The sequence below is a fragment of the Cnephaeus nilssonii genome (assembly GCF_951640355.1).
Source record: "Cnephaeus nilssonii genome assembly, chromosome: 7".
Taxonomy (NCBI): domain Eukaryota; kingdom Metazoa; phylum Chordata; class Mammalia; order Chiroptera; family Vespertilionidae; genus Cnephaeus; species Cnephaeus nilssonii.
In genome coordinates, this window is record NC_137078.1 from 76,709,376 (window position 1) to 76,735,689 (window position 26,314).

The 26,314-nt window shown below is 39.7% G+C and overlaps 2 protein-coding genes across 8 annotated transcripts in view; one reads left to right on the top strand and one right to left on the bottom strand.

The window, feature by feature from the left end:
* Positions 1 to 75: 75 nt before the first annotated feature.
* Positions 76 to 6,971, top strand: TMEM69 (transmembrane protein 69). Of its 3 annotated transcripts, none has more exons than XM_079777961.1 (3): positions 76 to 188; positions 2,659 to 2,797; positions 4,373 to 6,971. In XM_079777961.1, the coding sequence occupies exons 2-3, from the start codon at positions 2,756 to 2,758 to the stop codon at positions 5,084 to 5,086; spliced, it is 756 nt and encodes a 251-aa protein (XP_079634087.1). In that variant the 5' UTR covers positions 76 to 188; positions 2,659 to 2,755; the 3' UTR covers positions 5,087 to 6,971. The 3 variants fall into 3 exon arrangements, with proteins under 3 accessions (XP_079634087.1, XP_079634089.1, XP_079634088.1); XM_079777963.1 differs by having other exon boundaries at positions 97 to 188; positions 2,678 to 2,797; XM_079777962.1 differs by lacking the exon at positions 76 to 188 and adding an exon at positions 1,242 to 1,659.
* A 133-nt stretch (positions 6,972 to 7,104) lies between these two features.
* Positions 7,105 to 26,314, bottom strand: part of IPP (intracisternal A particle-promoted polypeptide) — a 31,798-nt gene continuing 12,588 nt past the window's right edge. The window contains exons 6-11 of one of the 5 annotated variants that reach the window (XR_013813820.1): positions 24,977 to 25,144; positions 20,587 to 20,724; positions 19,481 to 19,603; positions 15,045 to 15,265; positions 8,134 to 10,586; positions 7,105 to 7,801 (exon numbers count right to left, since the gene is read on the bottom strand). Coding sequence is in view for 4 of the 5 variants with exons in the window: in XM_079777957.1 (XP_079634083.1) it covers positions 10,362 to 10,586; positions 15,045 to 15,265; positions 19,481 to 19,603; positions 20,587 to 20,724; positions 24,977 to 25,144 (875 nt within the window). In the remaining variant the exon portion in view is untranslated. Of the gene's footprint in view, positions 10,587 to 12,044; positions 12,661 to 15,044; positions 15,266 to 19,480; positions 19,604 to 20,586; positions 20,725 to 23,063; positions 23,445 to 24,976; positions 25,145 to 26,314 lie in introns of those variants that run through there. The other 4 variants (XM_079777957.1, XM_079777959.1, XM_079777958.1 and 1 more) reach the window with 4 other exon arrangements.

Below are 26,314 nucleotides of genomic sequence, written 5' to 3' on the forward strand. Positions count from 1 at the left end.
ACCCAAGACGGAAAGGAAAACCGAACGTAGGAACCATTTAGCGCTGCTCACGATCCCACCCGGATTCATTTTTTTTCAGTTGACAGGAAGTGGAGGACTATCTAACCCCACTTGCCGGAAGTGCCTTTTCAGGAGTACTTGGCCGTTCTTGCAGCTCAGCTTTCCATCTCTCCGCGCTACACTGTCTAGTGAGTAGTAGGGCTGCTGCCAGAAATGCAGGTTGGAAAGGGGGGGGGGGGGAGGGGAGCGGGCAATAGGGGTTGGCAGTAAACCAGAGCCACGGGCATTGTCGGGGCAAGTTTACCGAGGATCCGAGAGTTCAGACTCCATCCCCTTTTCTCAGACGTAGGCTCTGAGGCTTGCAATTTGCAACTTTTTCTTTTGGGGCAGTGGAGATACTGAGAATTTCGCCTGAATTGAAGCGGATTAACCCTTGGGTCTGTTCTTAATTCCCTAACTAATTGGCCGTCCCCGGGTTTTAGGCTATCATTTATTCGCTTTAACTCACGAGTTGGAAAGCACACATATCACAGTGCATAGAGAGTTCCAAAGGTGGAGAGAGCGCTGAGATTTTAAGTGGGGTGGTCCAGAAGTCCCTTAAGCAGGTGATTTTGCATAAAAGTGATTGTGTGGGCCCTGCAGATAAATGTGTGTCTGGGAGTTACGAGGTGTATGTGGTGGGTGTCATTTTAAGATGTACTCAGAGGCCCAGGATAACTTAACTCACTACTTGCTTCCTATGTATAGAATGACGACATTGACCAGTATACAGGAATTCTCAGATTTGTGATCAAGAAATTAGTTCATTGCCTTGGTTAGAGCGTCTTTCCCATAGCCAAGGTTGCGGGTTCCATCCCAAGTCAGGGCACATACAAGAATCAACCAAGAATGAATTAAGTGGAACAACAAATCAATGTCTCTCTCCCTTCCTCTCTCTCTAAAAATCAGTAACTAAAAAACCCCACACAAATAAAATAAGTTAGTTCATTAAAATTGTTAATGGAGAGGCAACTGTGGGTTTGGGAATTTTTTTTTTGGGGGGGGGGATTTTTTAGACTCCTCATTCTCCTGGTTAAGAGTGGGACACACACTCACACACAAGAAAATAAACAAAAAAACGGGGGGGGGGGAAAGAACGAAGAATGGGACTCGCATAAGACATATGGATTCATATTCTCAGTCACTTTGCTGGCTACTTATGTAAATAATAATAAATCAGTAATAAAAAAAGCATTAAAAAAGAATGAGGAGGAAATAAAAATTTTTAAATATATATTTTTATTTTTTAAATGTATTTTTATTGATTTTAGAGAGGAAGGGAGAGGGAGAGATAGAAACATCAATGATGAGAATCATTGATGGGCTGCCTCCTGCACGCCCCCTACTGGGAATTGAGCCCGAAACCCAACCATGTGCCCTTGATCAGAATGGAACCTGGGACCATTCATTCAGTCCGCAGGCTGATGCTCTAGCCACTGAGCCAAACCAGCTAGGGCAAAAAAAAATTTTTTTGTTATTCCTCACAATGGATATTTTCCCATTGATTTTTAGAGAGAGTAGAAGGGAAGGGGAGAGACAGAGGGAAACATCGATGTGAAAGAGACACATCAGCTGGTTGCCTCCAGCATGCACCCGGACCAGACTGAGCCTGCAACCTAGGTATGTGCCCTTGACCAGAATGGAACCCGGGACCCTTCAGTCTGCAGGCCGATGCTCTAGCCACTGAGCCAAACCGGCTAGGGCAGCAAATATTTTTTGAGTGCTTTGTGTTGGGGACAGTTCTCAGCTCTTTATATGTATTAAATGATTTAATGTTTACATCGATCCTGTGTAGTTATTATAATCCTTATCTTCAAAGGTGAATGAATTGCATCTTAGCAAGATTAAATGCTTGTCTGAAGTCTCAGCTAGTAAGTGGTGGGGCAAGGATTCCAATCTAGATTGTTTAACTCTGAAGTTTGTGCTCTAGCTTACAAACAGTCTCTCAGCACCAAGTTGATGAGGTTTTTGTAATTAATTAGTTTTTGTATATCAAACACAGTGTCTGGTTCACAGCTGAATTGTATTATTATCATTATTTTGAGCTATAAACTCCTAAGTCCCAAAATAAATAAGGGGGGGAGGAAAGAATAAGGATGCTATGACCTTCAGTTTTAAAGGTAAGAAATTGGCACTTCAAGGAAGCAATTTATCTAAGGACACACAGCTGTGAAATGATGGTTATCTGTAAAATCCAGATCTCTGTGCATTAATATTTTCAGAGAAGGATAGGATCTATTAACATGTTACTGATTTTTTGAAAATGTTAAAGTTTTCAAAGGAAACTTATATAGAAGAAATTCTCAAGTTACTTTATTATTTTTTAAAATATATTTTTATTGAATTCAGAGATGAAGAGAGAGAGAAACATCAATGATGAGACTCATCAATTGGCTGCCTCCTGCATGCCCCCCACTGGGAATTGAGCCTGCAACCAGGTCATGTACCCTGATCAGGAATGGAACTGTGACCTCCTGGTTCATAGGTCAATATTCAATCACTGAGCCATGCCAGCCAGGCAATTCTCAAGTTAGTTTAAGAAAATTATGTATAAAATGAATAAAATTAAGTGACATCTATTTGTGTGTTTTTTTTTTTGACATCTTATTTTGTACACAGCAACATGCTTCTGATTCAGCGTGTCCACTTAGCTATAAAAATACATTAATCAGAACTGCCTGGCATCTTCCTGAGCAAGACTTCATTAGGTCCCAGTATGCTTCACTTCATCCAGAAGTTTTCTCAAGCATCTTCAAAGGTTGGTTTATTTAGCAAATATTTGAGCACTACTTGCCAAGCATGGTTTGGCTGGGCAATAGCAGTGAAAAGGAAGACAAAAAAATCCTTTCCTGATATTTGTGTGTGTGTGTGTGTGTGTGTTTGTAAAGTACAAATAAGTAAAATATTTAATATATCAAGTGGTAAGTGCTATGGAGTACTATAAAGCAGAAGGGAATACGGATTATCAAAAATAGACTTAATGCAGGGGAGGGTGTGGGAAAGGGGGGAGATCAACCAAAGGACTTGTATGCATGCATATAAGCATATCCAATGGACACAGACACTAGGGGGGTGAGGGTATGAACTGGGGCGTAGGGGAACAATGGGGGGATAAAGACACATATGTAATACCTTAATAAAGACTAAAAAATAAATAAAAAATAGACACGATTGCACTTTATATAAATGGGGTGGTCAGAAATTAGGGAATGGGCCATGCTGGTAGCTCAGAGAAGAACATTCCAGACTAAAGGAAAAAAGAGGTCCCAAGATGTAATCATTCCTAGCATTTTGAGGAATCACCAAGATTCTTAAATAACTTTCATTTTTGCTTTCATCTAACACTTCTCGAATTACTTGTAATCTATTTACTAGTTGAAGTCTGGAATCTGCTTACTAAAGTATAGAATCAGCAGAGAAGTTTATTTGGTCACATAACACAAAAGGCACAAGGATTTTTTTTTAAGGCAAAGAAAAAAAATATGGTCCTGGTTCTCAAGTCTACTCTCAATTTTAATTCACTGTGAGAATTATAAATGGAAGTACACATAGGGTACTTACTTAAAGGATTGGAGGAAGTTTTGTTTTTTTTTAAATTATATATTTTTATTGATTTCAGAGAGGAAGGGAGTGGAAGAGAGAGAAACATCAATGATGAGAGGGAATCATTGATTGGCTGCCTCCTGCACGCCCTACACTGGGGACTGAGCCCACAACCCAGGCATGTGCCCTTGGCCGGAATCAAACCTGGGACCCTTCAGTCAGTTTGGCTCTGTCCACTAAGCCAAACCAGCCAGGGCAGATTGGAGAAAGTTTTAAGCTGAATTTGTAAAAACAGTTCCCAAATAGAAAATTAGTAAGCCAGAATGCTAGGCAGAGACATGTAGAAAGGCATGGACCTATGAAAAGTATGCAGTGTCCATAAAGCTATATTGGAAGGTACACTGCTTTTCTCTACATAAAATAGTATTGCCTCAGTGATTAGTGCAACTGCTTTTGCAATTTGTAAGTACAAGAGGCAGTTTAGAATGCCAAATACTAAATATCCAGTCTTTACCTGTTCTTCTTTGAGATATTTTCTCATGGGATAAGATTAGTATTAAGTCAAAACATAACTGGCTTCTATGCAGTAGTTTCTTTTGTATTGGTATAGCTGTTAATAGTCTTAGCCAGCAATAACATCACTCTATAGTCCAACCTTTCTGTAAAGTTCGATGTGCTAACAGAAAGCAGTTTGTTTTTATATTGTTCTAGTTTGGAATTAACTAAGACATTTGGTGATACACATTTTTAAAAATCTGCTTTTGTCTTCTGGTTTATTTTCTCTATGTAGATGCTGAAGTACTCTTTCACAGTTGGACTAGGAGCCAGCAGGAGAATAGAAACACTTTCTCACAAGGCATGTCTCCAACAGAACTTTTCACCTTTGTTTCTATGGCCTAGGCCTTTCTCATCATTTCCAGTGTGTATGAGCAAAACACAATACTATCATACTTCCCCATGCAGCTTTAAGAAGAAGCAGAAGGAAGAAGTGCTTCCAGCCAGGCCACCAAAAACTATCACGTACCTGTTTGACAGCCCAAAGCCAGCATTATACATCTCTCTGGCAGGACTAATCCCCTTCCTTGCTCCACCTCTGATCATGGTGATGATGAAGACTTACATCCCCGTATTAGCTTTTACTCAGATGGCTTATGGAGCCAGTTTCCTATCTTTCTTGGGAGGGATCAGATGGGGTTTTGTTCTGCCAGAAGGTAGTCCAGCCAAACCAGACTACCTCAATTTAGCTAGTAGTACAGCTCCTGTCCTGTTTTCATGGTTTGCCTTCCTTATTTCTGAAAGGCTCAGTGAAGCTATAGTCACAGTAATAATAGGTTTGGGGATAGCATTACATAATGAATTTTTTCTTTTGCCAGATTATCCCAAATGGTTCAAAGCCTTGAGGATAGTAGTCACTTTCGTGGCCTTTTTATCGTTTGTAATCACTTTATTACTTCAACATATTTATCCAGAGAAAGGACCACAGAGACCTGGTCAAGTAGAATAAATATGAAACTACTCGGTAGATGATGTTAGCACGTTGGCTACAGCCTTGTAAGGTTGTTTTACATATCCTTTTTTTCTACTACTGTTTAGCTCTTTGTTTCCCACTAATGGTAATTTAGTCATATTTTTTCACTTCTAAAAAATCTATTTCATAGGAATGATATGATCAACAGCTTGAAAATCCCTAACAAGTCCTTTTTATGTTATATTAGGTTAGAGTTCTCATTCAGTCTTAGGAATTATATAGTGGTCCACTCATTTCAAAGTTTTATTTTGAAAATAAAAAAAAAGTAAAATTAAAAGCAAAAGATGAAAAAATCCCTTTTGCTAGAGCCTATGATCATTGAAAAACACATATACTCTCCCATTTCAAGAGGAAAACTTCAGTCCATGAATGTTTGAAAATAATAAGCGTTCCAGGGTAGAGTTTTCATTGCAGCTGCCCCGGGGATTGCATTCCCAAGCTCATTTTACCTGGTATAACCTAGTTATATGAGCTGAGACGATCTGTGGCTCTAAAGTCATTTGGGAGTAGTGTCACAAGGGGAAGTCATGTTTAAAGAGAATCTGGACACTTTTTCCTAGTTTTTATCAGGATATTTGGCAGAGTACAGATGCAACTTACCATCAAATAGAACACCAGCAGGTCAAAATTATTTAAAAGTTAAAGCCGTTAGTACATAAAATTAGGAAAAATCAAGCTGGAGACATCTTGATATTCTAATGAATAGGGCTATCTAGTGTTACATGTTAACTCCCAGAAAGCTTTTTCAAAACAGCAAAAATATCACCTTAGGATTCTAATTTGAAACCTTGTCTTTTGAGATTCTTAAGTCTCATAAAAAAGGAATTTATGTAAGAATATAAATAAGGAAATTATTTCACCTGGTATGTTATCTTTGTATAAGTATTCAAATATCAAATTTCATAAGTAAATTATATACATATGATTTCTGTGCTAGTGATTCTTTTAGTGAAGAGAAAAGAGTCTAGATTGGTAGCCTGTTTACTTTCTTACACACCTGTTATGTATTGAATTGTGTGTTGATGTCTTAATCCCCAGTATTTAAGAATGTGACCATATTTGGAGGTAGGGTCTTTACAGAGGTAGTAACGATTAAAATGAGGTCATAAGAGTAGGCTATAATGTAATATTACTGGAATTCTTATGACGGGAAAATTTAGAGACAACATGTATACAGGGAGAATGCCATGTGAATGTGAAGATGGCTATTTGTATGTCTAGGAGTGAAGCCTGGAATAGATCCTTCCCTCTAAGCCTTCAGAAGGAACCAATTCTACCAACACCTTGAGTCCAGACTTCCGGTCTCTGAAACTATGAGACAATAAATTATGTTTAAATTTCTGTGCCCTGCTAGTGTGGCTCAATGGTTGAGCATCAACCCATGCACCAAGAGGTCACCAGGTCAATTTCTGATCAGGGCACATGACCAGGATGTGGGTTTGATCCCCAGTAGGGGACATGTGGGAGGCAGCTTATCAATGTTTCTCATTCATGTTTCTATCTCTCACTTCCTACTCTCTCTAAAATCAATAAAAACATATTTTTAAAAATTTCTTTGGTACTTTGTTACAGCAGCCCTAAGCACACAAATAGAACACCACAGAGCTAGAACTTGTTTGGATCATTGTGAAGTATACCAATTAAAGCCCGTGGCTGAAACCACCACATGATCCTTTATTAAGGTAGAGAACAGTTTACTATAGCCTGATAATAAAGGAAAGAAAACTCATACTCTTGCCCTATCCGGTTTGGCTCAGTGGATAGAACATTGGCCTGCGGACTGAATGGTCTGGGTTCGATTCTGGCTAAGGGCACATGCCCAGGTTGCAGGCTCCATTCTCAGTAGGGGGTGTGTAGGAGGCAGCCAATCAATGAATGATTCTCTGATGTTTCTATCTCCCTTTTCCTTCCTCTCTGAAGTCAATAAAAAATATATTTAAAAAAAGAAAACTCATACTCTTCAGAAGATCAATCTCAGAAGGAAAAGCAAAACCTTGGAAGAGCAAAAATCAAAATACTTTATTAGTATATATATATTTTAAAACAATCTGTCATTACCTAGGAAACAATAAGCATATTTACAATTACCTATTTTTCAGGGATGATCTGGACCTATTAAGGCCAAACATTGTCTTGACATTACATTTCTGCCACAGTAGTACAGAATGCCCCCCTTTCACAGTGCCATTTTAGGTTGCTAGGCAATAATGAAAATTAAATTAGGAGCATTTTATAAATCTCTTTTGAAAACAGATTCTCTGTAACTAGAAATAATAAAGGCACATGAGCTTAACCTACAAATTAACTTGACATTTCATTCCTCTACATTTTACAGATCCCAATTAGGTATTTGTGACCTTTCAGACTTTCAGAGCTTTCTGTCTGCACTATATGAGCTTTCCTTTCTTTTTTTGGAAGATTTTTAAATTGACTTTTAAAGAGAGAGAAAAGGAGAGAGAAAGAAACATCAATGTGAGAGTGAAACATTGATTAACTGCCTCTTACACAACCCCCACTGGGGATTGAGCCAAATCCTGGGCATGTGCCCTGACTGGGAATCAAACTGGCAACCTTTTAGTGCATGGGATGATGCCCAACCGAGTCATACCAACCAGGGCCATAAGCTTTCCTTAGTACAAGCATATGGTTATGTTATGAAGAAAAGTATTCTTGTGGGCCAATCCAAATACACTGAGTGGCCAGATTATTATGATCTCTGAATGCATAATAATCTGGCCACTCAGTGTATAACCTATATAATAAAAGGCTAATATGCAAATTGTCCCCTCGACCAGGAGTTCGACCAGCAGGCAGGCCGGCCAACTGCCCATGTCCCCTCCTCCTGGCCAGGCTGGCTGGACCCCACCCATGCACGAATTCATGCACCTGGCCTCTTATGCGCGCGCACGCGCGCGCACACACACACACACACACACACACACACACACTGAGTGGCCAGATTATTATGCGTTCAGAGATCATAATAATCTGGCCACTCAGTGTATTCTGGATATTAATGCTACCTGAGTCTTTAATGCTTACATAAAGTTTTCATTCTAAATAAGCTGTTGATACTTATAACAATATACTGAAGGACTCTAGTAACGAAAAGGGGGAATATACTAATCAATCCTGGAATCAGCTAGGTAAAAACCTAATTGTATGCAAGATCTTTCATATAAATGGCTCCAACTGACTAGTAGAAATAACGTAAAAGTGATGATCATGTACACAAATATCTCTCTCAGAACTGGACAGAGAACAATTCTTTAAAATGCTTCTCAGGGGAAAAATAAGTTTTGAGAAGTAGTTTCGGATCAGAAGCCTTTCATCTTATACTTATGAGTCAGTGTCTATAAGAATTTTCACAGGTATCTAAAATTCTACCTTCTCCAAGTGAGGCAGTAGCTTTGTAGTAAACTCATAATTAGGCTTGCCCAAGTACAAGTAAGCTTTACAAAGCTAGATGATCTAATAAAATTCCATCTTCCCAAAGCCAAACAGATATTTTTGGTGCCTATTTAGAAAATAGGGGAGAAATTTAGTAGGTGCATACCACCTACTGGGGTCTATCACCCATTCCATCATCCTATTGCAATAAAGGACTATCACTAAGAACCTCCTCTTAATTATTTGCATTCTCAGGATCAAGACAAAAAACGTGAGCAAAAGCTTTTTTTTTTTTTATGCTTTTATCTCTCTGTATAAGTAGCTAGATATTTCTAACAGTAGCTATATATGTCCCTCCCATGTATCTCTGCCAAGAAAAAGTACGAGGCTAACCCTAGTAGGTGTGGCTCACTGGTTGAGTGTCGACCTAAGAACCAGGAAGTCAGGGTTTGATTCCCGCTCAGGGCATATGCTTGAGTTGCTGGGCTCGATCCCCAGTGTGGGGCATGCAGGAGGCAAGCAATCAGTGATTCTCTCTCATTCATATTTCTAACTCTTTCTCCCTCTCCTGCCCTCTCTGAAATCAATGCAAATATATTTTTTTTAAAAGTTTGGGGCTAGTGAAACTCCTAGCATGAAGTAAAAGTAGGATGTTGTTTCATTGGCTATTCACTGTAAATTAAAATATGGCCAAGAAAAATTGTGCTCTGGCACTAGCCAGTTTGGCTCAGTGGATAGAGCATCGGCCTGTGGACCAAAGGGTCCCGCGGTTTGATTCTGGTCAAGGGCATCTACCTTGGTTGCAAGCTCCTCCCTGGCCTGGGCCCCAGTCAAGGCTCATGCAGAAGACAACTAATCGATATCTCTCACATTGATATTTCTCTCCATCTTTCCCTCTCTCTGTCCCTAAAAATCAATGGAAAAATATCCTCGGGCGAGGATTAAAAAATAAAAGAAAAAAAGAAAAATTGTGCTCTGGATTGCATTATGAATTTTTGACACCTTGAAACTGTTCCACTGATACTCTTTTTTTATATATATAATATATCTTTATTGGTTTCAGAGAGGAAGGGAGAGGAAGAGAGAAATAGAAACATCAATGATGCCCTGACTGGTTTGGCTCAGTGGATAGAGCGTCGGCCTGCAGACTGAAAGGTCTCAGGTTCGATTCCGGTCAAGGGCATGTACCTTGGTTGCAGGCACATCCCCAGTGGGGTGTGTGCAGGAGGCAGCTGATCAGTGTTTCTCTCTTATTGATGTTTCTAACTCTCCCTTCCTCTCTGTAAAAAAGCAATAAAATATATTAAAAAAAAAAAAAAAAGAAACATCAATGATGAGAGAGAATCACCGATTGGCTGCCTCCTAAATGCCCCCCACTGGGGATCAAGCCCGCAACCCGGGCATGTGCCCCGACCAGAACCGAACCCGGACCCTTCAGTTCGCAGGCTCTATCCACTGAGCCAAACCAGCGAGAGCTCCACTGATACTCTTATATCACACAGGGTCATATTACAGCTTGAATTACACTGGAGAAGCTGCTAAAGGGGCTATTTGCCAAGAAGTTTCTAGTAAATTATTTTTACAAATAGGACTCTACTCCTAACTGAATAATTCTTGAGCATAAATAGCATTTCTATTAGTAAGCGTGGCAAATTTTTGTGAGCTCTTTATTAATTTAGGACATATTCCATATCCTTTTCACTCAAATTCTTAGAAAAATAATCTTTAGTTATTTATCTATCAAATACATGGAAAATTTAACAGAATTAAAGGGTCCTATGACCAAAATACATGTGTGATTTGCAAAAAGTCAGAACCTATATTTTCAAAATGTTTCTTGTGCTCTCTGACAGTTTATAGTTCATAGTACAGCAACACCTCCTTCACAACGACTGGTGATCATATTACCTATTTCAGTCCATGTATCTGAATGAGGGTTATAAACTTCAACTGAATCCAAGGTACCTGGTGCCAAGAAATCATGGCTGGAAGTTCGACCTCCAGAAACATACAGAAGCCCATTGACTGCCACAACACACATGCCCGCTCTAGGCACTTTCATTGAGGCAACTTCAACCCACTTTTCCTAGTTAAGAGAAAAAAATAAGTTAGCAGTGTCATAAAATAATAATAGAAAAAAACTGCAAAGAAATCAGATACTATGGTTCTTTTTATGTTTAAATTTCAAACTTACAATCCAGTCACATCAGTATATAGAACATTTTAAAATAAACTTTCAAGTAGATGTAGACAAAGTAGTAAATTTAGAGGAAAATAACTGAAAAGTCTGTGATTAATTATAAATTATTATCACAAAGTAAATCTAGAGATTCTATATAGGCAGGCATTCTGAAAAACTAGTTCTATGGAATACAAGTAGGTAATGTGCGCACGCACGCGATAACTCTTCATGAAAGTTACATAGCAAAAAACACTTGCCAAATTTATTTGACCATGTAAATCCTTTTTGCAAGGACCATCTAGTGGAGTTAGTGACTGCAAAACATACTTCAGAAAAGTAGTATAGATTGGGGTTGGAAACCTATTTGTGTAAGACTACAAACTATAAGAATTTTTTCTACATTAAAAAGTTATTAAAAAAACAAACAAAAATAAGCCAGGCTGGTATGGCTCAGTGGATTGAGCGTCATCACATGGACCAAGAGGTCCCAGGTTCAATTCCAGGTCAGGGCTCATGCCCAGGTTGTGGGCTCAATCTCCAACAGGGGGCATGCAGGAGATAGCTAATCGATGTGTCTCTCTCATCGATGTTTCTATCTCTTTCTCCTTCTTCCTCTCTATCTAAAAATCAATACAAACATATGAAAAACAAACAAAAATACCCCTACCCAGTTTGGCTCATTGGATACAGTGTCGGCCTGCGGACCAAAGGGTCCCAGGTTCGATTCTGGTCAAGGGCATGTACCTCAGTTATAGGTTCCTCTCTGGCCTGGTCAGGGCTTGTGCAGGACGCAACCAATCGATGTGTTTTTCTGACATCGTTATTTCTCTCTGTCTTTCCCTCTCTTCCACTCTCTCTAAAAATCAATGGAAAAATATCCTCAGGTGAGGATTTAAAAATAAATAAATAAAACAAGTAAATAAATATAAAAATGCCAAAAGAAGAGATTGTGGCCCTTGAACAAAAAGTTTGCTAACTCCTGATATACGTTATTCCCTGAAGAAATTTCAATAAGCTGCTATAGCCAAAATGAGTTATAAATCCCTACTTCAGAGAAAATTCTATACCCAGAAAATAGAAAAGTTAATAAAGGTCCTGGGAAATAATCAAGAGAAAAATGAGCAAGTAGCCAGGTAAAAAGGATCAAGGATATAAAGTAAATGATGAACAAAGTTTATAAAATCATGAAAAGTGAACAATGATTATTCCTCAATGCTAGTAAGTGAAATTTTAAAAAAAAGTATTGATTGATTTGAAAGAGAGAGAGGAAGGGAGGCAGAGAGGGAGAGGGGGAAATATCAATTTGTTGTCCCACTTATTTATGCACTCATTGGTTGATTCTTGTATGTGCCCTGACAGGGGATTGACCCCTCAACCTTGGTGTATCAGGACTACATTCTAACCAACTGAACTACCAGTAGCTGAACTGCACCCCATTGGAGATCCAAAAGCCAGTGTACCTAGTGGTCAGTGTGAGACACCAGATTTCAACTCCTCACATCCATAAGTGACACATTCGGGAGGCGGACTCAGTGAGCACCAAAGCCCCACTGAAACAAGGCCTGCACCATAAGTATGTCTCCAGCGCAGCAGTTCTTCCATTATAGACACAGCGGGTCCGCACAGCCAATTGGCCTGGAGGTCAATTCCTCCCAGTGTATCAACAGCAATCAAGGCTTAACTACACCAAGACTTTGCACTCAGCCCACAAAGGGGTGTACCAAGAGCAACCACCTCAGGTGATTGGGGAAGCTGAGCTACCAGCCCCTATAGGTCACCTACCACACAAAGCCACTCCATCAACACAGGGAGGCAGCCAAAATGCGGAGACACCGAAGCATGTCACGAATGGGAGAGATGGAGGAAAGTAAACTACTGGACGACACAGAGTTCAGAACCACATTTATAAGGTTACTCAAGAATCTTCTAAAAACCGCTGAGAAACTTGAAGAGATCTTCAAGGACCTTAATGAGAATGCTAAAAAAAAATGGAAAAGGACCAGTCAGAAATTAAGCATACACTGTCTGAAATAAAGAATATACAGAAACTCAACTGTAGATCACCATACCCCAAGAGTCAAACCAAAGATCTGGAATATGAGGAAGCAAAAAACACCTAACCAGAGAGGCGGAAAGAAAGAAGAATCCAAAAGTGTGAGGATAGTGTAAGGAGCCTCTGGGACGGCTTTAAGCATACCAACATCAGGATTTTTGGGGTGCCAGAAGAAGAGAGAGAGCAGGATATTGAAGGCCTATTGGAAGAAATAATGACAGAAAAGTTTCCCTACCTGGTGAAAGAAATAGACTTACAAGTTCAGGAAGCGCACAGAACCCCAAAGAAGAGGAATCCAAAGAGGACCACACCAAGACACATCATAATTAAAATGCCAAGGGCAAAAGACAAAGAGAGAATCTTACAAGCAGCAAGAGAAAAACAGTTAGTTACCTACATGAGAGTACCCATACGACTGTCAGCTGATTTCTCAACAGAAACTATGCAGGCCAGAAGGGAGTGGCAAGAAATATTCAAAGTGATGAACAGCAAGAACCTACAACCAAGATTACTCTACCCAGCAAAGCTATCATTCAGAATTGAAGGTCAGATAAAGAGCTTCACAGACAAGAAAAAGCTAAAGGAGTTCATCACCACCAAACCAGGATTACATGAAATGCTGAAGGGTATTCTTTAAGAAGAGGAAGAAGAAGAAAAAGGTAAAGGTAAAAATTATGAACAACAAAAAGACATCAAATACATACCTACCAACAAGTGAATCTAAAAATCAAGTGAATAAAAAATTTGAAGAACAGAATGGACTGGTGAATATAATAGAATCAGGGACATAGAAAGGGAGGGGACTGACAATTCTCAGGGGGAAGGGAGTCTGAGGGGTGCAGGAAGAGATTGGACAAAAATCTTATACCTATGGATGAAGACAGTGGTGGGGGGTAAGGGCATGGGGTGGGGTGGGGAATCAGGTGGAGGGGAACTATGGGGGGGGGGGAGGAATACCTGTAATAATCTGAACAATAAAGATTTATTATAAAAAAATAAATAAAGATGACTCTCAAATCTTTATCTATAAAAAAAAACATAGACCACAACTATATGTTATCCTACAAGAGATGCAATTTGTGAAGACATAGATTTAAAGTAGAAGGGAAAAAAAGATATACCATGCAAATACTAATCAAAACACAACTTGGTTCATTAATGGTTGCATTAATATCAGACAGAGTAGACTTCAGAACAAAGGTTATTACAGAGGTAAAGAAAAACCTTTCATACTATGAAAGGATGAATTAATCAAGCAGACATAATAATCTCAATGTGTGTAGACTTAATAACAGAGATTTAGAAATGTAAAGGAAAAATAGACAAATCCATGATAGGTGGAGATTTCTCTCTTAGTAATTTACAAAACAATGAGACAAGTTGGACATACTTGAACAACACTAATCAAGTTGACTTAACTGACATTTATAGAACACTACACTCAACAACAGCAGAAAACAATTTCTTTTCAGGTGCACATGAAATATTTACCACCACAAAGTATGCGCTTTGATCACAATGAAATTAAATTAGAAATCACTTACACAAAGATATCTGGAAAATCCCCAAGTATTAGGAAATTAAATATCATATTTCTAACAACTCATTGGTCAAAGAAGAAATTACCAGGAAAATTAGAAGATATTTTGAGATAAATGCTAATTAAAACAAAACATATCAAAATGTGTGGGGTGTAGTTAAAGAAGTACTTGAAGACAATTTATAGCTTTATAGGTTTATTACATTATAGGAAAAGAAAGGTCTGAAAGTCAATCAGATAAGCCTCCACTTTAAGATTCTAGAAAAAGAAGAGCAAATTAAACCCAAAACAAATAGAAGGAAAAAATAGGAACAGAAATAAATGAAATAGAAAGTGGACAATAAGTAGAAAAAAAATCACCAAGTTACTTCTTTTGAAAAGAGAAGAAAACCTCAATGATCATCATCATCATCATCAAAAATGTACATCACTACAGATCTTTTTGGTTGTTAATCCACACCCGAGGAAATTTTTCCACTGATTCTGAGAGAGAGGGTGAAGGGGAGGGGGGAGGGAAGAGAAGACAGAGAGAGAGAGAAACATTGATGTGAGAGAGACACATCGATTGGTTGCCTCCCACACTAGCCCCAACCAGGGTCAGGGATTGAGCCTGCAACTGAGGTACGTGCCCTTGACCATAATTGAACCTGGGGCCCTGCAGTCTGCAGGCTGACGCTCTATCCACTGAGCCAAACTGCTAGAGTATTACAGATCTTAAAGACATTAAAAGAACAACAGGATACTAAATATTTGAAATCATCCAACCTACCTCTTCAAAGGAATATTTTTCTACAGTATGAAGAGCATCTTGAGTCTCATTCCACCCTCCAATAGAATATATGCAGTCATTGAGTGCAGCCACCCCAAGATATGCTCTCCTGGTTGCCATTGGAGGAAGTGGAGACCAACGCTTGGAAAGTGGATCATAAACTTCAAAAGAACGAAGTTCTATTCCTTCAGTGCTGATGCCCCCAATTACATAAATTAAACCTGGAAATGGAATATTTTTGCTCAGATGCTATAGAAAATAGGACACAATAATTAGCAAACGTTGTGATCTCAGTTTGTTATATTTAATATAGGACTATAACAATTTTTTTAACAGAAAATTGACCTCTGTCTAGTTTATTACAGCTCACATTTAAGCATGTTACAGAGTTAGGGGTATGAATTTACAGTGTAATTAAATTTTCAATGAACCTAATGATGCTGTAAGAAAATAAATGTCAGACAAGAATTTCCCATCTTATTGTCTGATTGATGATCTCAAGTTCCATATGCTACCATGTATAGGTAACAAAGGAAAGGGAAAGGGACTTTTTTTACCCCTAAAAAATATTATGCCTTTAAACCTGGCAGGCGTGGCTCAGTGGTTGAACATTGACTTTATGAACCAGGAGGTCATGATTTGATTCCCAGTTAGGGCACATGCCTGGGTTGCTAGCTGGATCCCCCAGTAGGGGGTGTGCAGGAGGCTGATCAATGATTCTCTCTCATCATTGATGTTTCTCTCGCTCTCTCTCTCTCTCTTCATCTCTGAAATCAATAAAAATATATTAAAAAATATATTATGCACTTAAACTGTGAAAGCCTACCTGTTGTTCAGATGGACGTAAAATAGATAATTGAATTTAAATTATAATATTTATATGGCTAGATTAAAATATCAGATCAATCACGAGAGTATAATAGAATATAATTCATAGAGAGTTCCTTTTTAAATTTAAATTTGATTGAAACTAATGGTTCTGTCAATTTACAATTATTTCTGAGTATCCAGTGTGTTTCCCACATTCTAAAGTGAGGAGCTATAGGTTATAACTCCTCACTTTAATGGCATTTTAAGAAATGTGAGCTAAATGTTAATAAACTTGGGTTCTAGCTCCAGCTATCTAGTAACCAGCTATGAAAAAAGATAACTCACAACCTTCCTAATCTTCAGCTTCCTCATTTATAAATGAAGGGGTTGAAATAGATAATCTCCAAGATGCCTCTCTGACTCTATGAGTTCTAGATGGGAAGATAAAAATAATAAATATAAAACAACTAGAGAACATTGTAATATTAAACAATATAGTTTGCACCATGTCATTTGTACATTTAAATGCTGGTGGATATCTGAGAAAGTGTTCACAAAGCAGGAAGAACTTGAGCTGGGAACAAAGTAGGCTGAGTTGTCATATAACAATGGGCAGACTACTTCCTACTCTGCAGGTACATATAAATTTGCTCTCTAACTCTGGACGGAGAATCAGGTTTTATTTGACAGAACTAACTATCTCTCAGGGTATAATAGACAATTAAAATAATGTCTGTACACCATTATAATATTCAGTGCAACATTTTCAAATCTATTGTAGCATTATATTCTACGTGGACTGAATCACAATGTACCCTAAAAAAAACACACTGAAAAAGCCGATAATAAGAGAATGTGAAAATTGTTTTTTTATATTCTCTCCTTACTTAGAAATACTTGCTAAGGCCTGAATGGGAGACAAAATAACAATAAAACATGACATTTAATTTAGTTTATTTATTTTTTAATCCTCACCCGAGGATATTTTTTCCATTGATTTCTAGAGAGTGGAAGGGGAGAGAGAGAGAAACTGATGTGAGAGAGACACATTATTGGATACCTCCCGTATGCACCCCTATCGGGGCTGGGAAATCTGCAACCAAAGTACGTGCCCTTGAGATTTAGTAATGCTAATGGTCTAGAACCATAACACAAACAGGAATTGAACCTGAGATCCTTCAGTCCATAGGCCAACACTCTAATCATTGAGCCAAACCAGCCAGGACAAGAATGACATTTTATTTTTATTTATTTATTTAAAAAATATATTTTTATTGATTTGAGAGGAATGGAGAGGGAGAGAGAGAGAAACATCAATGATGAGAAAGAATCATTTATCAGCTGCCTCCTGCATGCCCTCTACCCGGGGACTGAGCCTGCAACCTAGGCATGTGCCCTTGACTGGAATTGAACCCGGGACCCTTCAGTCCACAGGCTGATGCTCTATCCACTGAGCAAAACTGGCTAGGGCAAGAATGATATTTTAAATGCTTATTTTGCTAGTCAGGTGTTTTTGCCTATCTGTAATTTTAAATTCTAACTGTTTATTTTGGACAAAAATATATTATTTGATAATACAGAAATAAAGAAATAAGAAGTTAGCCGAAACCAGTTTGGCTCAGTGGATAGAGCGTCGGCCTGCGGACTGAAAGGTCCCAGGTTCGATTCCGGTCAAGGGCACGTACCTTGGTTGCAGGCACATCCCCAGTAGGGGGTGTGCAGGAGGCGGCTGATGGATGTTTCTCTCTCATCGATGTTTCTAGCTCTCTATGTAAAAGATCAATAAAATACATTAAAAAAAAAAAGAAATAAGAAGTTAAAAAGATATGAGGTTAAAAGCAGAACTTCCATATTGTTGGCGTTAAACATTTAATACTAATAGACATAAATATATTTTTGTGTAAATAAATGCCTCAGGCTCAGTTTTTATAAATATACTAGAGGCCCAGTGCACAAAATTTGTGCACGGGGTGGGGGGTGGGGTGGGAGTTGTCCCTCGGGCCAGCCTGTACCCTCTCCAATCTGGGACCCCTCGAGGGATGTCCGACTGCCCGTTTAGGCCTGATCTCAGTAGGACCGGGCCTAAACGGGCAGTCAGACATCCCTCTCACAATCCAGGACTGCTAACTTCCGACTGCTCGCCTGCCTGCCTTCCTGATTGCCCCTAACCGCTTCTGCCTGCCAGCCTGATCACCCCCTAACCACTCCCCTGCCAGCCTGATTGATGCCTAACTGCTCCCCTGCCAGCGTGTTTGCCCCTAACTGCCCTCCTCTTTAGGCCTGGTCACCCCTACCTGCCCTCCCCTTTAGGCCTGGTCCCCCCCCAACTGCTCTCCCCTGCAGGCCTGGGTCCCACCCAACTGCCCTTCCCTGCAGGCCCGGTCACCCACAACTTCCCTCCTCTGCTGGCCTGGTCCCTCCCAACTGCCCTCCCCTGCTGGCCATCTTGTGCCGGCTATCTTGTGTCCACATGGGGGCAGCCATCTTGTGTGTTGGAGTGATGGTCAATCTGCATATTACTCTTTTATTAGATAGGATAGAGGCCTGGTGCATGGGTGGGGGCCAGCTGGTTTGCCCTGAAGGGTATCCCGGATCAGGGTGGGGGTTCCCTTGGGGTGTGGGGCAGCCTGGGTGAAGGGCCTGTGGTGGTTTGCAGGCTGGCTACGCCCCCTGGCGACCCAAGCAGAGGCCCTGGTTTCTGGGATTTATGTATCTTCTATAATTGAAACTTTGTAGCCTAGAGCGGAGCCAAGCCTCCTGCTCGCTCCATGGCCGGCAGCCATTTCTTTTGGGGTTTGTGTATCTTCTATAATTGAAAGTTTGTAGCCTAGAGTGGAGGCCTAGGCCAGCTAGGGCTGCAGAAGCTTTGCTTCCTCCATTGTCAGGGGCAACCCTTGCCTCCTGCTCTTTCCAGCTCAGTGGCTGCTGCCATTTCTGTTTGGATTTGTTTACCTTCTATAATTGAAACTTTGTAGCCTTGAGTGGAGGCTTAGGCCTGCAATGGCAGGCGGAAAGCTTGGCTTCCTTTGTTACCGGGAAAACCCAAGCCTCCCTCCTGCTCTCTGTGGCTGTAGCCATCTTGGTTGGGTTTATTTGCATATTTGCTCCTGATTGGCTGGTGGGCGTGACTTGTGGGTGTAGAAGAGTTAGGGTCAATTTGCATATTATTCTTTTATTAGGTAGGACTAGAGGCTCAGTGCACGAAATTTGTGCACTTGGGGGGGGGGTCCCCTAAGCCCAGCCTGTGCCCTCTCACAATCTGGGAGCCCCACGATCCATCATCACCCCAAAGAAGTAGGCCCCACCCACCCGCCGCAGCCTGCCGGTTGTTGACCTGGGCCTCCCTCTTTGGGGCGATCGTGGAGCCCCCCAAATGATTGATCGCTCTGCCGGCTGGTGGCCTGGGTCTCCCTCTGCAGGGCGATCATGGGGCCATGGCCGGGCCCCCGACCAATCACATCGCACCCACCTTAGCTGGCCTGGTGCCAATGGGTGTCATAGCGTGGTCGTCCAGATGGTTGTCCTGCTGTTCGGTCGTTGGGCCAATTTGCATATTATACTTTTATTATTATAGATTATTATTATAGATATTTTCAGGAAAAACATTTTATAAAGCAATTAATCACCTTGCATTTCACAACAGCCAAAGTAGTAGCGTGACATAGCCATGTTGCCAACTACTTCCCATTTATTTTCATCAGGATCAAATCGTTCAATGGTGTTCCCTATCTCAGCTCCAACCCATCCACCTACAACCAAACAGAAAAATGTTATGTCTGGGATAAAGGAATCTTATTTATCAAAACACCTTAGAAAACATCTAACCTGACAACTTTATATTATGGATGATTATCACATGGAATAGAGGGGTTATTTGTCCAAGATCACAAGAGAAGTTAGAATTTGACTGTGAGTAGAACTCAGATCTTTTAACTCTCTGCCTATTTTCAACTAGGAATTTAAAATAAAACAAAACAGTCTGCCCAGTGTGGTTCAGTGGTTGAGCATAGGCCTCCTGGCTCACGGTTCAATTTCAGGTCAGGACACATGCGCAGATTGTGGTCTCAATTCCCAGTAGGGGTGTGCAGGAGGCAGCAGATCGATGATGCTTCTCTCTCATTTCTATCTCTCTATCCAGCTCTCTTCCTCTCTCTAAAATCAACAAATATAACTTAGCTGGCATGGCTCAGTGGTTGAGCGCCAACCTATGAACTAGGTCATGGTTCAATTCTAGCCAGGGTATATGCCTGGATTGCGAGCTTGATCCCGTGTGGGGCGTGCAGGAAGCAGCCAATCAATGATTCTCATCATTGCTATTTCTATCTCCCTCTTCCTTCCTCTCAGAAATCAATAAAAATATTTAAAAAATAAATAAATAAAAATGTACTTAAAAAAAAACACACCCCAAACTTTAACATATTGCATAGGAAATTTGGTATTTTGCAAAACTATCTTTTGAAACAACTTCTTGATATTTAGACAGCTTATACTAATCATGCAGTTTAACTATCAGCTAAAGAACTTCATTGGATATCTCATCTATATTTTATCTCCATCTCTTTCTAAGAATTCCACATTTGACAATATCCCCCAACTAATAGTATTTTGAGAAGAATAATTTATAAAGCTGAAAGGAAAATGTTTCTTATTGGAGGGAAGGAAAATTTCTAAGTAATCAGAATCTAAGAATTTAAATAACATTAGAGATCCTTAAATTGAACAGCATAATTACCCAAAGCATAGATAGCCCCATAACACACACACACTCCCAAGCCACAGCGGGGGTGATTCATTGAAGCTACAGTTGTCCACTGTTTAGTAACTGGATCATAGCATTCAGTACAATCAAAAATCATTGAATCTTTTTCACCTAAGTTAAATAAAAGAGACACATATGAGGAGATTTAGTAATGCTAATAGTCTAGAATACAATATTCAGTAGCATTTCATGTTGTCAGAAATTCAACTATTATGTTTGATTTTATACTAGTTATTAAAATTCACTTGCCCAGCAAGTGTTAGTTTGAAATCATAGCACTATCATTTAGTAAAGTCCATTTAATGTAGTAATGGCACAATTTTCCTATTATCTATTTCTAATTCTAGCACCCAAACAATCCACACAATTTGCATTTTGACAATCGTAAAATTTTAGTTTTACTAGTAATGTAATTCTTATCTAGCAACAAACAGAAAATAGTGTGGTGAAGGCCTGGGGGGAGGTGGGGACAGGTGTGGGGGTCAATGGGGATAAAAGAGGGATATCTATAATATTTTCAACAATAAAGATAAACTTTAAAAAAACCCTCAAAACACTGAGTTGTATATATGGATTTGATACCTGTAGTCACTTTGTCTAAAAATATGAAAAAAATTAAGTGGAAATTAATGGAATTTATTGGAAAATGGGCAAAACTACAGTTTAACTATGATTTAAGCTGTGGCGAGAAGTCCCACATCACACATACAATTAAATAAAATATAAAAGAAGATACCAATCACATATATATATATATACACACAAACACATAAGTGTAATACATATGTAATGTAAGCATATAATGTATCTATAGGTCCATATCTTTATCTTTGTATCTGTATCTATCTACCTATCTATCTATCTATATATATAATCATCTATGAGCATAAAAAAATATATTACTTAAAATAGAATTTAAAAATATACTATACCTAGGAGTAAATCTAATCAAAGTTTGTATAAGACCTCAAATTTTATTTAAATAAAATTTTTAATTAAGGGATATCTAAATAAATGAAGAGATGTATCATCTTCATGAATTAGAAGAGTCAATGTAAAGATGATTATTACCGTAACCAGTTTGGCTTAGTGGATAGAGTGTCGGCCCATGGACTGAGGGTCCTGGGTTTGATTCTGGTCAAGGGCATCTACCTAGGTTGCAGGCTTGATCCCCGGCCCTAGACAGGGCTTATGTAGGAGGCAACCATTGATGTGTCTCTCTCACATCGATGTTTCTCTCTGTCTCTCCCTCTCTTTTCCAATGGAAAAATATCCTCAGGTGAGGATTAACAACAAAAAATAATATATATATATATATATAATATATATATAATATGATATATATAATATATATATAATATACTAGAGGCCCAGTGCACAAAATTCATGCGCAGGGGTGTGTGTCCCTCAGCCCAGCCTGCACCTCTCCAATCTGGGACCCCTAGAGGGATGTCCGACTGCCCGTTTAGGCCTGATCTCAGTAGACCCGGGCCTAAACGGGCAGTCAGACATCCCTCTCACAATCCAAGACTGCTGGCTCCCAACTGCTCGCCTGCCTGTCTTCCTGATTGCCCCTAACCGCTTCTGCCTGCCAGCCTGATCACCCCCTAACCACTCCCCTGCCAGCCTGATTGATGCCTAACTGCTCCCCTGCCAGCGTGTTTGCCCCTAACTGCCCTTCCCTGCTGGCCTGATCGCCCACAACTGCCCTCCCTTGCAGGCCTGGTCCCTCCCAACTGCCCTCCCCTGATGGCCATCTTGTGGCGGCTATCTTGTGTGTTGGAGTGATGGTCAATTTGCATATTACCCTTTTATTAGATAGGATAATATATAATATACATAATATTATATATATATACACACACACATACACACACACACACACATATATATATGTATGTATATATATATATATATATATATATATATATATATATATATATATGATTATCCCCAAACTGGTTTATAGATATAATATAATCCCAATTTTTGAAAAAATCTGGTTCGATTTCTGGTCAGAGCACATACCGAGGTTGTGGGTTTGATCGCTGGTGGGGGCAAGAAAGGGAGGCAGTAAATTGATGTTTCTCTCATACATAGATGTTTCTCTCTCTCTCTCTCTCCCTTCCCCTCTAAAGTCTGTGAAAACATACCTTTGGGAGAAGATTAAAAAATAAAAAAAGATACCATAAAAGTGAAAGGTGAAGCAGCAGAGTAGGAAAGATATTTGCAGCACATTTAACTATATAAGGGCCTAGAATCCTGAATGTATACAAAACTCCTACTGTGCAGAAGAGTTAACATAGCAGGCCGGAGACTGCCTATCTTTAGAAAGCCTTGCTTTGCAAGGTAGACCCTTGGTTGGAGTCTGGGAATATGGCTAGTAAACAGTTCCCTACACTGATATAAAAATTTCCCTAAATGCCCTACCCAGTTTGGCTCAGTGGATAGAGCATTGGCCTGCGGACTGAGGAGTCCCAGGTTCGATTCCAGTTAAGGGCACATGCCCAAGTTGCAGGCTCAATCCCCAGTAGGGGGCGTGCAGGAGGCATCAGATCAGTGATTCTCTCTCATCATTGATGTTTCTATTTTTCTCTCCCTCTCCTTCCTCTCTGAAATCAATAAAATTTAAAAAATAAATTTCCGCCGGAACCGGTTTGGCTCAGTGGATGGAGCGTCGGCTTGCGGACTTGGGGGTCCCAGGTTCGATTCCGGTCGGGGGCATGTGCCTTGGTTGCAGGCACGTCCCCGGTGGGGTGTGTGCAGGAGGCGGCTGATGGATGTTTCTCTCTCATCGATGTTTCTGGCTCTCTGGCCCTCTCCCTTCCTCCCTGTAGAAAATCAATAAAATATATTTAAAAAATAAATAAATAAAAAATAAAAATAAAAAATAAATTTCCCTAAATGATAAGAGAGGCTTTTTGCAGTGATGAAAATGTTTTGGAATGAGTGGTGATGGTAGCACTACTTTGTGAATATACTAAAAACCACTGAACTATATACTTTAAATGGTGAATTTGATGGTATGTGAATTATATCTTAATTTTTTAAAACAGTATTTAGAGCCTTGTTCAGTGTGGTTCAGTTGGTTGGAGCATATATTTCACAATAATAATTTCAGAAAACAATGATTTCAATCAAGAAATATATCCAAATGTCTAGTCAACTAGACATTTGGATATATTTCTTGACTACAGGTTTGGATATATTTCTTTTTTTTTTTTTTTAATATATCTTTTATTGATTTTTTACAGAGAGGAAGGGAGAGGGATAGAGAGTTAGAAACATCAATGAGAGAGAAACATTGATCAGCTGCCTCCTGCACATCCCCTACTGGGGATGTGCCTGCAACCAAGGTACATGCCCTTGACCGGAATCGAACCTGGGACCTTTCAGTCTGCAGGCCGACGCTCTATCCACTGAGCCAAACCGGTTTTGGCTGTATATATTTCTTGACTACAGGTTTTTATATGTCCCACTAACTGGATAACTTGGTTAATTAAAATTGATTTGTAATGCAGCTTTCAGAATTTAAAACCTTTTAATGATAAATATCAACCTAAATTTTGATGCCACATTGTATGAACAACTTTTCTTTAAAAAAATTTTTTTTTACTGATTTCAGAGAAGAAGGGAGAAAGAGAGATAGAAACATCAATGATAAGAGAAAAATCACTGATCAGCTGCCTCTTGCATGCCCCACACTGGGGATTGAGCCCGCAACCTGGGCATATGCCAATGACCAGAATTGAACCCAGGACCCTTTAGTCTGCAGGCCAACACTCTATCCACTGAGCCAAACCGGCTAAGGCTCATCATTGATGTTTTTATCTCTCTCTGTGAAATCAATAAAATATGTATTTTAAAAAGCAATTAAAAAACACACAACAGTGCTTGGCCAGTGTGGCTCAGTGTTTGAGTGTTGAACTATGAACCAGGAAGTTACGGTTCGATTCCTGGTCAAGGCACATGTCCGGGTTGTGGGCTTGATCCCAAGTGTGGGTTGTGCAGGAGGCAGCCAATCAATGATTCTCTCTCCTCAGTGATGTTTCTATCTCTCTCTCCCTCTTCCTTCCTCTCTGAAATCAATACAAATGTATTTAAAACAACAACAACAAAAACCCAAACAACACCAAACTTAAGTATTCTGCCTTATGAAAAATTATAGTATCCCTCCGGTCTGAAATATTCAATTATCTTGTGTTTTCTTTTAATTTCTTTCACTCATTTATTCAATAAATATTTATTAAGCACAATGTAACTATGTATACCCCATAGCCTCACAATATATGTAAAGCATGTAAGAATTCAGCCAACTTATAGCTAGAGATTAATAAGGGAAATAAGACATTCTCATCATTACCTCCAATAGCATAGACCATCCCTCCCAGAACTGCTACTCCCAGCCCACTTCGAGCTTGATGAAGTGAAGATACAGTGGTCCAGTACTGGCTAAAGGTGTCAAAACGTTCTACACAGCTGAGGGCTCTGCTATCACTCCAACGACCACCCTGCAACCGAGTATATCCACCTGAACAAAGGAAGGAAAGGAGGAACACAACAAATCCCTTACCGCTAAATATGGAAATGTAATAAGGAGAAAAATCTAGCCCTCTACATCTAGACATTTAGTATAACTATTTCATAGCAAGGAATAAATGCTTTAGGGCTTGCCATATATACATATATTATTCTTAAATGTGCCAAGTCCTGAAAGATTATGGCTTAAATAAAGTGAATTAACCACAATGTTGTACTATGTGGTCTTAGTTATATAGAATATTAGATAAAACAGAAATGTAGCCCTTGCCAGTGTGCTCAGTGGTTAGATTGTTGGTATGCAGACCAAAGGGTCTCTGGTTCCATTCCTGGTCAAGGGCATACACCCAGGTTGCAGGTTTGATCTCCAGCCCCGGTTGGGGGTGGGGGGCTGTGGGAGGCAATAAATCCATGTGTCTCTCTCACATTGATGCTCTCTCTCTCTCCCCCTGACTACCTTCCACTGTCTCTAAAAAAAAAAATCAATGGGGAAATAATATCCCCATTGGGTGAAGATTAACAACAACAACAAAAACCAAAACCCCAAAAAGCAAAAAAACATAATCTAGGAGCTGATTATCTGTCTAGTTAAAAAGTTTCTGCCCTGGGCAGTGGGGCTCAGTTGGTTGAGCTACATTCTGTGCACCAAAAGGTCATAGTCTGATTCTGTCAAGGCACATGCCCACGTTTTGCTCCATCCCCGGTCAGGGTGCATGCAGGAGGCAGGGGATCGAAGTCTCTCTCTCTCTCTTTCTCTCTCTCTCTCTCTCTCTCTCTCTCTCTCTCTCTTTCTTCCTCTCTTTCTCTCTCTCTCTCTCTCTCTGCCTCTCCTCCCTGCCCCCTCACCCTTCCTCTCTCTCTCTCGCTTTGGGAAAAAAAAAAAAAGGAAAAGAAATCAATAAAAACATATTTTTAAAAAAGTCTCATTATGACCTCTATTAGTGTCTCTTTCAATTAAAAATTGTGAACTGAACCCTGCTAGTGTGGCTCAGTTGAGTGTCATCCCGTGCAGCAAGAGGTTGCTGATTCGATTCCTGGTCAAGGCACACACTGTACTTGTGGGCTCAAACTCTATTAGGGGGTGTACAGGAGGCAGCAGATTGCTTTCTCTCCCTCTCCCTTCCCCTCTATCTAAAAAAATTAATAGAAACATATTTTTTTA

Coding starts and splice junctions, on each gene's coding strand:
- TMEM69 (XM_079777961.1), top strand. CDS start 2,756: ATGCTTCACTTCATCCAGAAGTTTTCTCAAGCATCTTCAAAG. Junction 2,798..4,372: donor TTTCTCAAGCATCTTCAAAG/GTTGGTTTATTT, acceptor TTCTCTATGTAG/ATGCTGAAGTACTCTTTCAC.